Raw genomic sequence first — 12857 nt, forward strand, 5'->3', positions numbered from 1 at the left:
TCACTCCTGGTAGGTTTGGGGGACCGTTGGGTTACTACCGCTTTGGCCCTAAAATTTGTATTTTAACAGACGTAAAACATTCATAAGCCACTTTAGGATCTGTAGATAAATCCTAAAATTGTTTAAGACTCAAAATGACATTATAAACTACAATGTTACCAAGTCAATAAAACTTTATATGAACATTAGCATTTTGATTTTTCCCCATTTAGAAATATTTTAAAAACTAATATGAACAATGTGCCAATTTCTTTTCTTTCTTTAAAAAAATTATTTTTTTAAAGCTGTGCTCAGGGTGGTACTGAGGACTGAACCTGGGCCGGCCATGTCACCCATGGCTGCACCTGCCAAGCACCTGCCATCTCACACTGTACTGTTGCCACCCCCCATGTTAATTTCTCAAGTAGATTATCAACTTAATATTTCTGGTAAATGCTTTGGTTCAAGCAGTTAAAATTACAATGAGTAAATCTGGTGAAATATACAAGACAAAAAAGATTATTCAAACTTATTTTGGTAATTTGGTCTATTTTACTTCTGGTGGATGCTAATGGGAGAACGGTTAGCTGGGATATGGTAAGATCTCAGGGTCTTTTAACAAAATACTATGAAACAAAACTTCAAGATCAGTTCTTAAAAGAATTTCCACTGTAAAAAATACCTTTTGGTATTATGTGTGTGTATACGTGTATGTTGCACTGTAGTCCTGTTCATCGATTTGCTCGAGCAGGCACCAGTAACGTCTCCATCGTGAGACTTGTTATTGTGTTTTTTTTTTTTCTTTTTGGGTCACACCCAGCTATGCACAGGGGTCACTCCTGGCTCTGCACTCAGGAATTACCCCTGGTGGTGCTCAGGGGACCATATGGGATGCTGGGAATCGAACTCGGGTCGGCTGCGTGCAAGGCAAACGCCCTACCCGCTGTGCCATCACTCCAGCCCCTTGTTGTTATTGTTTTTGGCATATCGAATACGCCACGGGTAGCTTGCCAGGCTCTCCGAGAGGGACGGAGGAATCGAACCCAGGTCGGCCATGTGCAATGCAAACGCCCTACATGCTGTGCTATCACTCCAGCCCATATATGTACATACATGGGTATATATGTATATTCATAGTCATATAATTTGCTTAAAAACAAAACAAACCAAAGCAACAATGAGATAAAAGGAGTCAAAATAAGGTGTTGAGGAAAAATACTTAAAACTGAGCTAAAAGTCTGTCTATTGGTTTTTCTTTTACATATATTACTAGATTTTAAAAGTAAGCTTTAATATATTTTTCAACTAAGATAACGAATATTTATTCAATGCCTTATACTATGAATTACTCTTATTAAGTCAGTAGATTGGGCACAATTATCAAAAGGTCTTAGAAACATTACTTTTTTATCCAATTATGTTATATGTCAAAAACCAAAGGCACCTTTATAGAGGTGATGGACTGTCCTATGAATGGTCACTACACCAGAGAGTAACATTTTTAAAAAGTTCCTCCTAACAATACTAACTAGTTCAATTGGTTTCCCACCCCCAATATGCAGGACTTGAATTAAAGCCATACAGGAATCAGATAGTAAGGCACATAGAAAGCAGAGGAATACAGGGAAGGTGCTAGGCAGTGGAAACAATGCAAGTCCTGTGGGCAGAATACTACTGTAAGCAGCCCTGGAAACTAAGGTAAAATGTCTAGAGGTGAAACACTATTGAGAGATTGATTGATGATACTTTTATACATGGAGGATTATGAGACTAACACAGTTTGAAGAATGGTGTCATTCCAGTTTACTATGAAGTCTAAATGTAAACCAGTAAATTGTGCTTTTTTTGGTTTTTGTGTGTTTTGGTCACACTGATGGTGGACTCCTGGTGGGCTTCGGGGATGATATGTGGCACTAGGGATTAAGCATGGGTCAGCTACACGCAAGACATCATTAAAAAAAAGAGGGTGTTAGAGCAAGGAGGAGAGTAAAAAAGTTGGTAACAAGTAGGTTCAAATGAAGAACTTAATTTCCAAAAATATAAAAAAGGTCCAGGTGCAAAAGGATAATGAAAAAGTGTAGACAGGCTCGTTTACTGAACTGGGAAATGCCATTTAAATCAGTACTAGATTTTGAGTTGTACTGTAGAAATGTATTAACGCTAGAGTCTTCTGCTAAAATTAAACACGTTTTTTTCCACCTTTTCTTTTTTGTGTTTTCGAACCACACCCATATCCAGCGGTACTCAGAAACATTCCCAAGTGTTTTGGGGGATCATACGATGTCAGGGACACCTGGAGTTGGCTGCACACGATGCAAGCAGGCTCCTTAACCTTCATACTGTTTTTCAGTTTCAAGCTTATTTTCCTAAGAATTACAGGCCCAATCAGCACTGTAACATATGGATATACCTTACGAAATCCCAGATCTTATGTCCAGTGTTTATTTGTTCACTTTTTCTTGGAAAGGGCAGGAGGAGGAGAGTGGCATGAGCCTATAAACTGTCATAGAACTCTTGGGGGGGGAAGGGGACGACTACGAGGACAAACTTGGGAAACAACAGATTATATGTAAATGGCAAAGTCTTAAATTAACATCTAAAATCATCTCCTCTAAACTGCTGAGTGTGGCCAAATAAATAAAATTGCTTTATTCTCAGAAATGACCCCCAGCAGCACTTGAGGACCACCTGGTTCTAGGGATTGAAGTGGCCTTACCCATGTGTTATTTCTCCAGCCCCCAAATAGTGATTATAAAAACATTTCTGGCTTTAAGAAGATTCTCTTAAGTACTTCTACTGTATTGAACATTTCAATGCAAATCTTATGATCAATCTTTTCCCCTTTGGTTTATTTGAACGTAACCACGCAAAGGAGACCATATTTGGTGCTGTGGATTTGAACCAGGCTTGGTCAAGTGCAAGCAAAGTGCCTTACCTCCACTACAATCTTTTTAGGCCTCAATAAAAATTTTTAGACAGAATAAATTTATTTTTAAGTAAGATTAGCTTCGGAGTAACAATGACAAACAAAAAGGTACAAACCTGGGTAGCCTTTTCCAACTGCAATTTAAGATCTGTCAATTCCATGTTTGTATCATGTAGCTGTGCTTTTAGCTTTTCATTTTCAGCTAGAATTTGTTCATAAAGCTATAAAAATTTAGATTAAAAGAAAAATTAGTACCTGCTCTTCTGAAATTTTAACATTCCCACCGATTATGATATGGAAACAAAAATACATACAATATATGAGCTATTAAAGAATGCTTTACAACTGAAAAAAGATTTTTGGACTGTAAGGCAAGAGGAATTTTTGGTCACGAAGTTCTGTATTTTCCTATATAATATGCCCCCCAAAGTTACTGCCAGGGATCAAATCCAGAATTTCCAACAAGTGCTATACCACTCTGTCACATTACTGGTCCCATCCTACATGGAAGTTTTAATATTATCAGTATTCAAAATGTAAGAATCACCAAAAAATCTGACAATTCGGTTATTTCTTGAAAAGAATTCAGTTATCTAAAAGGAACCACTAAATTGTTTCAGTAACTATAGCGAGGAAAAGTAGTCACTGTGGTATTTTCCTTTGCTGTCTGTGAGCTTTTCTACCAATCATTCTTTTTTCAAATTTGTGTGGTGAATTATCTAGTGCATTTATACTTATATTAGTTCTACTGAAGTTGAAGAAAACAAAAATTCCTAGAATATGTAACTGTAAATTTCTTTTACCTCATCTCTACTATCACTATCAATAGGCTCTAATTATTTTTTACCTGGTATACTCTAATATTAGATTGTTCTCAACCTTCTCTTAATAGGAAGAGTTAACTTAAAAGGACAATTTCATGAATTTCTTATGTCAACATATGCTTAAAAACTCTTGAATAATTCCTCAACTTTCCTTAAACTAGTACAAAGCACTGGACGGTTTAATTCCCAGCCTACACATCCAGGGCAACTAAAGCCATCACTTCTGTCAACAAAGCACACCCAACATTTCATCACTTCAGTGCTTAGAGTAGCCCCTCCTGCCGCCAGGGCTACAGTCTCACACTCATTCCTGCCATCTGGGACAATTTTCCTTCTCATTTTTGCCAGTCAACTACTAATCATACTTCTGTTCCTGGCCAAAACAAAATGAAACAAAAACAATTTTTTTTTTTAAAAAGGAAATCCATCATCATCTAGTCCTGCCACTATAACTGAAGGATAACTTCTGTTTTATTTTACTGCAATTTTTTTCCTTCAGTTTTTAGTTTTTGGGCCACCCTTGGTGGTACTCAGGACTTACTCCTGAGGATCACTGCACACAGTGCTGGGGGGGGCTATATGTGATGCCAGAGATTGAACCCAGGTCAACCACATACAAAGCAAGCACTCTATCGCTCTATTCTACCTCAGCCCCCTAGCTGCTTCTATTTTCTTTTTCAGTTTTACTATCTTTGTTTTTAGCAACATACCCAAAGGTATTCAGAGCTTACTCTTGGCTGTGCGCTCAGGGATCACTATTGGTATACTTGAGGAACCATATGGGGTGCCAAGCATTGAACCTGGGCTGGCCACATGTGAGGCAAGCACTCTATCAGTTGTGCTATTATCTCTCCAGTCCAACGGCTTCTGTTTTAAAATTACATATTCACAAGTCTGTGAATGACGATAATGTTTGCCAATCTTTTTAGCTGAAAGATGCTGAAAACTAAGGGCAATATCCAATGTTCACGTGTTCGCTGCTGACCTCCTAGCATGGCGTGATGTTCTGTTCTTTACAGAATGAATCTTTTCACTTTTTTGGGGGTGAGGGGAGAAAGGTACTTGGCCACACCTGGCAGTATTCAGGGCTTAGTCCTCTATGCTAAAGAGTCACTGCTTGTGGTATTTAGGGGACATATGTGATGCCAGGTATCAAATCAGGGTCAGCTGAGTACAAGGCAAATACCTGAGTACTCCAGCCCTTTGGATGACTGAATCATCATAAAGTAAGCTGATTCCCATCACCCCGTCCTTGTCTTAGGAGTTTGCTAAATACTTGAGAACATGTACAAGGACATGTACAATACTTGAGGACATAAGCCACTTCTTTCTCCAATGAATTCTATCAGCTTCACAAAATAATATAAATAATAACATAGACTCATTTTAGAAACCCAAATTGAGTTTCCCAGGATTTACTTCATGCTTAATCCCTTAAGAGCATTTTGCACCAATACAAGTTTTTCTTAGTAGGAAATATATTCAATTATGAAATGTCATACTTTAACATACTTGCTTGTGTTCTTTTATATACATTTTTTGCCCCTCTCAGAGAGCCCGGCAAGCTACGGAGAGTATCTCACCCATATGGCAGAGCCTGGCAAGCTCCCTGTGGTGTATTTGATATGCCCAAAACAGTAACAATAATGAGTCTCACTCCCCTGACCCTGAAAGAGCCCCCAATACGGCACCATTGGGAAGAACGAGTAAGGAGAGGCTGCTAAAATCTCAGGGATAGGGCGAATGGAGACATTACTGGTGCCCGCTCGATCAAACTGATGAACAACAACAGGATGACAGTGATGATGAAATCTCATGTACACTTTGTCTCCTACTGATGTATGTGCATAAACTGCCCTTACCCCTCCCCACTGCCATACTACCTTTTAGCTTAAACAGAATCAGCCCAAGACAGTGAACCAAGGCCTGGCTACTTTCCCCTTCCTTAAAAGGCAAAAGGTTCTTAAACTTCATTATTAAGTGCTGGAAATGAAAAATTAAAGTTATTCTTAGATGCTGATTTCATTATGATAGACTAGTAATAAAACATTGAATACAAATTGTTATTTTAAATAAATGTAATTAAATAACCCAAATACCTTTTTAAAGTCAGATGAGTCATCCTTTTCTAGCCGGCTGCTGTAAGATTTTCTTTCATCTAAGTAACTGTATGATCCAGAGCGACCCAGCAAGGAATCATACCGATCACTAGCTGATGTGGAACTGGTTTCATATCTTCAAAGGACAAGTTTAGTTAAAAGCAAAGATGACTTTATATTCTTACAACTTAAACTAGTATTAGGTATATGTTTCTATTATAAAATAGTATGGAACATTTTCAAGTTACCTATAGTTTTAAGTTGTTGGGCGACCCTGGCATTGCTCAGGGTTTACTCCTGGCTCTGTGCTCAGGGATCACTCTTGGGGCTCAAGGTACCATTAAGTGGTGCCAGGGATCAAATCAACGTAGGCTGTAGGCATGGCAAATTTACCTGCTGTACTATTTCTCTACCTCCTATTCTCACGTTATCTAATCAACTTTTGTGATACATAGTAAGTATTACTATATACAGGCATAAAAGCTGATATTAACAACTTGAAATTGCACAAACTTTTCACATCAACATTTCTGAAAATAGGACATGGCTTATAACTGATTATCTATTATGGCAATAGTTTGTAAATAACTGGCAGTATTTTTTAATAAGTGGTCTTATGAATTTGTAAAATTACCAACATTTTAGATTTAACAAGTTAACACAGTACATTGAATATCATTTTAAATGAGACTTCTCTTACTATTTAGTTCTGAATTCAGATGAGTTTCTGAGAAATGCTACTGTCTCTAAATTTTAACTCGGATTATTTGGGAGGAGGAAACACACAAAAGTGCTTTGGAGGGGTGTCTAAACAGTACTCAACGGGGCCACCTAATACTTGCGTGGCCAGTCCACAGGGCCACACAGGCCAATGAGTGGGCCCTAAAATGCAATGCTGTTCAGGCTCTATGGTGCTGGAGGCCACCCAGGCCAAACTTGGTAATGCTGGAGGTGGGGGTGGGGGAGAACATGAGGTGCTAGGGGTTGAACTTGAGGCCTCATGTGGTCCAGTCTGTAAGCTATCTCCTAGCCCTACATTTCAATTCAATAGAATCATAGAACATAGAAAATTATCTTTGGGTTTCATGTGGCTTTGTCGAACAATCATGAAGCAGAGAAACGGAATGAAGATTAGATTCAAGGTTATTGTGGAGGTACCTTGAAATGAAGTTTTCGGTTAGACAAATACTTCAGTGTCTTCAGTTGTTTTCTTTATTTAAAAAAAATTCAAATATAAATAAAAGATTCTGAGTGCCTAACTGTGACCAGCCACTGATGTAAGTAGTGAAAATAATCATTGAAATAAGTTAGGAAGCTTAGGAAAACTTAAGGTACCACTGTCATAAAAAACAAAAACAAGATGGCAGCTCATCTAAATGTCTATAAATTCTTACTGCTCAAGAATTCTATCAACATGTAAAATCCATAAACATCTAGAAATAAACTTTTAAAACAGGTAGAAATGAGAACCAGAAAATAGCATAAAATGTAACAACATACCTAGAGATGGAATCCGTCTAGAAAGAAAAATAAAGATACTAAATTTTAATTCTTTCAGTAAATATTGCTTATTAATTTAATATGACACATTACCATTTCATTACTTATCTGTATGTTTTAATTTTAATTTTAATGTTCTTTTATAAAATTTTACTCTACAAAGTCAATGTATGAAGTTACATGCATAATACTAAACAATTACATTTGGCAATCTATGGGCATAGTATTTAATGTTAAGGGGAAAAAAGAGAAACTGGATCCATACTATTAATACCCGCTCAGCAGAAAGAAGCACAATAATTAAAAAATGTACTATGTGACTTTTCAAAGCAACAACTTTGCTCATTTTCCTGCTTTTTAAATTTATGGCAATGATATAAAGGCAAACAAATGAATAGTTAAGGTATTATATGTACAATGATGCTGAAAAATTTTGTTTATAATTTACTTTCTGACAATCGAGATATACATCTATCAAGTTTAGCTAGGAGACAGGAAACAGTGATGGATAGTATTTATTATTTAGTGCTGGGAATCAAACCGAAGCCTCACACATTCAAGGCACACACTGTATTGTCACATTTCCTTTAATTTCCAGTAACTCCTATCTGAATAGTCACTAGTGTAAAAGAATCTTTTTTTTTTTTTTGCTTTTTGGGTCACACCTGGCAATGCACAGGGGTTACTCCTGGCTCTGCACTCAGGAATCACCACTGGTGGTGCTCAGAGGACCATAGGGATGCTGGGAATCGAACCTGGGTTGGCTGTGTGCAAGGCAAACGCCCTACCCACTGTACTACTGCTCCAACCCCTGGTCCCAATTTTGTATGTTTAAATTATCAAGTCTGTTAATATCTTTTTAAAAGTTTTTTGGTGTAAAACATTTAAATTGTTGACTTCTAAAATCCTTTATTACTTATAGAAGTTTTGCCATTCAATATTGAGCATTTAATAAAAGCAAGTCACAGTAACATAAGCAATAAAACCCTAATTTTTAGAAATAATGAGAATATTATGATATAGTAAAACATTTCCTGTGGTAAAATTTTATTACCAACTTTTATCTTTTCTTTTTTCTCGTATTTTGGTCACAGCTTACTCTCACATAGGAATATTGTCTCTACTCTGGGTTTTAGACTCCTAAAAGCCTATTTTGTTTCACACAAATTGTGTGAAAGATTTTTCAAAACTTTTTGTAACCTTACAATTATTTTAAAGCAAAAACGTACATGCCAGAAAGCTATTTTTTAACGTTGTATACCTGGACTTTATAAACTGAATTTAGGCAACGCTACTTTGGAAAAAATATGTATTAAGAGATTCTGCTGTTCATACTTGTCACAGAAAGGGTTAATGTCAACAGTTTCAAGTGCTTCTACTTTTCGAGTTTACTGTAAAGACACTGTTGGGTCAGTGTCTAACTACCATTCTTTTTCCTCACAGTGCAGTGAAGGTTAGTAAAAAAATGGCTCATTACCCTAACAATGGTTAGTCTAACTTCTATTTCCTTTTTGGCTCTTGGTACCCAGTAGGGCTCAGGGTATACTCTTGGCTTTGTGTTTTATTCCTGTGGCCTTGGGGGACAAGGGAATTAAACCTGGGTCAAATGCATACAAGGCAAGTACATTATTCACTGTACTCTGGCCTGATTTTACTTTTTTTATTTTTGCCATTTTTGGGGGGCGGGGGGAGGGCAATCCCACCCAGCAGTGCTCAGGGGCTACTCCTGGCTCTCCTGGGGGACCATCTGGAATGCCAGGGATTGAACCCAGGGCAAAGCAAGTACCTTACCAGCCTGTACTATCGTGCTAGCTAAAGGCTTACTTCTTTTAAGCCATTTATAATTTGGTGCTATGTGAGATTGTTTAGTTTAAATGAAATACAATAAATTCTCTTTCTTTAACCCAGTTTAAGTCATTTACTTGTATGCGAAGGAATGAACGGTAGAAAATACCACAATTAGGGGGCTGGAGCGATAGCACAGCGAGTAGGGCGTTTGCCTTGCACGCGGCCGACCCAGGTTCGAATCCCAGCATCCCATATGGTCCCCTGAGCACCGCCAGGGGTAATTCCTGAGTGAGGAGCCAGGAGTAACCCCTGTGCATCGCCAGGTGTGACCCAAAAACCAAAAAAAAAAAAAAGAAAATACCACAATTAAAACAATTCTCTATTTGAAATGAACAAAACCGAATTTGTATGGAATGAGCAACTTTTTTTCTTTATAGAAACAATGCTCTACTCAGTACTAATGTATCTCATACATAATGTACATACTTAATGCATCTTAATGCATGTAAAAGTAACATTTATACACATCATGTGTTGTTATGCTTCAATGTCTCAACTCTGGAAGCAAAAAAATATCTCCTTCCTATACCATCCTTGGGAGACTTGAGGTCGACAGGATTAAGCCAGGAAAACATCGGCTGGGAATTGCTTACTAATACTAATACCTTCCCCCACTTGTTTCTAGTTTACCTGTCTACTGTTTAACTTTGAAAGATAGGAATTCAGAAAGCGCCCAAAGAAAAGGAAGGTGATAAATGAGTTTACAAAACATAACAATCATAACCCATAGGTAAATTAAAGGAGAGTAACTGATAGGCAAGAGGTCTAAAACTTATAAAACCTTCACACTGCAAATAAATTACCCTTCAAAGTTCTTAACCTGCCTTACCACCGAGAGAGAAAAATAAAAACCTCAAACATTACAGAGATGAGACAGCCATTAAAAATTACTTGGTAGCCACCACGGAAATGACAGGTAGCCAACTGCCAGTCATTTCCATAATGACTATCAAGTAATTTTTTGGGGGGAGGGGACAAATCACACTTAAGGTACTCAGGTGACCATATGGTAGCAGGGATCAAATCAGGGCCACAAGTACCTTTACCCAGTACTATCTGGTTCCACTAAAAAGAATGTTACTTAAGAGCTCTAGTCAAAATAAAGACAATGACCAAATGCAGTTTTAGGCTAGACAGTACTGAATTTATATTGCAGATTAGAATTTGCCTAGATGTACAATTCTGAGGTTATGTTAACAGAGCTCTCTTTAACTAGGCCAGCTTCCTGTATCATCCAATAACAGGGCCTGGGTGTGGGGAAGGAAGGGGATCACCATCAACAACGCAACTACTGTCCTAACTACTGAGGAGGAGCACATTTCTTTAGAAACTGCTTAAGATCAGTTGCCATAATGAATATGAAAGTATTCTAAAGAAACTGAATTTCTAAGCAATGTAAAGAAAATTAGAAAGGTCAATTTGATTTTTCCAAAATATTAGCCATTTTCAAAAACTAAAATGCATCTGGTATGGCACCCATTACTACTGACTATTCTTTATTGCTCTGACTTTTCTCTGGTCAGAACAGTAACTTTTATGGATATTTTTTCTTTGCCACTTTGAGGATAAATTTACATATAACAAACTATATCCACTTAACAGTATAGAGTTTAATGAGTTGACGTGTGGCGATATTTAGAAGAGCAATACTAAAAGTCAAGACCCAGAACATTTCCATTATCTCTAACAATATTCTTTATCATCTTTTCCAGTCCCTTTACCCTGGGTTCCAAGCAATGATCTGGAATCAAGTTTATTGTCAGTATGCAGGCATTGGGTGTCCTAACTGTCTTACATGAATAAACACAAGTTAAAAATAATCACTGAAAAATCATTGTCACTGTCATCCTGTTGCGGGTTCAATTCCTCCGTCCCTCTCGGAGAGCCCGGCAAGCTACCGAGAGTATCTCGCCTGCACAGCAGAGCCTGGTAAGCTACATGTGGCGTATTCAACATGCCAAAAACAGTAACAACAAGTCTCACAATGGAGATGTTACTGGTGCCCACTCGAGCACTGAAAAATACGAATAAAAATAAAAAATACAAAAATAAAAAAAAATTGCCTGAAAAATACAAATACTTAAATACAGAAATAAGATTTTTTTTACCTGAGTTTCTTTCTTATTGGATCCTTCGTCTGTATCTGACTGTTGTTCTTGTTCATTTTCATCACTCTAAAATAGATGTAAGGTTAGTTTAGAAAAATAGAGACATGGTATAAATACTTTAAAGTTTTTCTAATTAAAGACAATTTACCAGGAAATGGATCAAAGAAAAACTCATTTTTACGTGGGAATTTTTATACCTTAGAGGCAGACTAGTATGTCTGCAGTGGCACAACGTCCAGTAGGTTAGAACAACTGGTAAAGAAAGACTAACAACCAAACAACTTGACTGAACCAACACATTCCTTTCTGGGATGTGTTATTATTAAGATATTAAGGGCCAAATATGAGAAAGAAGATACTCTGGTTTTATTCAGTAACGATACTACATATATTTTTATGTTAATGTTTTTACACAGCAGCTCAAACTATAATGGGCAAACATAGTGACTTCATCATCAAGAAAGAAAAGCTGTATTTTATAAATTTGGCAAAATTTTTGTCCACTCTTCTATGTGGACAGTTCATTAACCTAGAAAAACATTTTGGAGTTTAAGAGCACACCAAAGTGATAACGAAAAGTTATCAGAGAGAGAGAGAGAGACAGAGACAGAGAGGGAGATTGAGAGGGGAGAAAAGAGAGAGAGAAGGGGGAAAAAAGAGAGAAGGGGGGAGAGAGAGAGAAGGAGGGAGAGAGAGAGAATGAATGTGCCTGTCACAGAGGCAGGGGGTGGTGAAGAATGGGCACTGGTGGAGGGATGGGTACTCAAATATTATATGACTGAATGGTAATCACGTTTTGTAAGTCTGTTAAAATACCATACGCAGTTCCCAGTAAAAGCATGCATAGCAGTCCTTTGAATCAGTAGGGAGACTCTTCATACAAGATAGTATTTTGTAAAAATAAGTATGTGTAGTTACTAATAGGAGAAATCAATGCTGCTGATAGTATGATTTATTGATATAAATGTTAGTTGTAAACCATGAGCTATTTTTATGGTTGGTAATTTCAAGGGAGAACACAGAACTGGAAATTAAAAAGTGGTGAGGCTAAGTACTGAAAAACATCACCTCATCCTTTCTTTGGTAAAAATTTCTGGTTCTTTTTGTTGTGTGGAATAGGTTCAAAAGAGGAAAGAATACCTGTGCTCTTTTGGATTAGAACAAAACTCAATGCATGCTTGATTAAAAAGACAAGCATTGCCAAAGTGGATCCTAAAAAGGATCCTTGGGCTGGAGAGGTAAGAGTACTATCCTTGCTCGCCGTCCAAGCAGATTCCCACAGACATATACAATTAGCAGCTATGTACAACCGAACAGATTAAGCCTTCTATAAAGAAGTATACTTCAGTAGGTTCTCACATCTTGTGTCCAAAATGAAACTCCCGTAGATCTTCTTTTCTCTCTAGGTCGCCGTCTTTCTCTGATAGATTTACTTTGTGATTTATCTTCTCCTTCTTTTTCTTCTTCTCTCTTTTCTCCCTCTGTAAAGAATTACAAAAATCAGCAATTTGTGATTCAATCACAAATTGATTGTAAATCAGTGCACATTGACAGTACTTGGCAAGGGAGATGT

General features: G+C 37.3%; 1 protein-coding gene across 3 annotated transcripts in view; it reads right to left on the bottom strand.

Annotated features, from left to right (window-relative positions):
* The window catches only part of PPP1R12A (protein phosphatase 1 regulatory subunit 12A), a 122836-nt gene that overhangs the window by 9279 nt on the left and 100700 nt on the right, over positions 1-12857 (bottom strand). For all 3 annotated transcript variants that reach the window (XM_055118110.1, XM_055118111.1, XM_055118109.1), the window contains 5 exons: positions 12644-12765; positions 11285-11350; positions 7329-7345; positions 5829-5964; positions 3022-3126 (listed from right to left, as the gene is read on the bottom strand). In XM_055118110.1, coding sequence (XP_054974085.1) covers positions 3022-3126; positions 5829-5964; positions 7329-7345; positions 11285-11350; positions 12644-12765 — 446 coding nt within the window. The remainder of the gene's footprint in view (positions 1-3021; positions 3127-5828; positions 5965-7328; positions 7346-11284; positions 11351-12643; positions 12766-12857) is intronic.

The sequence above is a fragment of the Sorex araneus genome, chromosome 10 (genome assembly GCF_027595985.1).
Source record: "Sorex araneus isolate mSorAra2 chromosome 10, mSorAra2.pri, whole genome shotgun sequence".
NCBI classification, from domain to species: domain Eukaryota; kingdom Metazoa; phylum Chordata; class Mammalia; order Eulipotyphla; family Soricidae; genus Sorex; species Sorex araneus.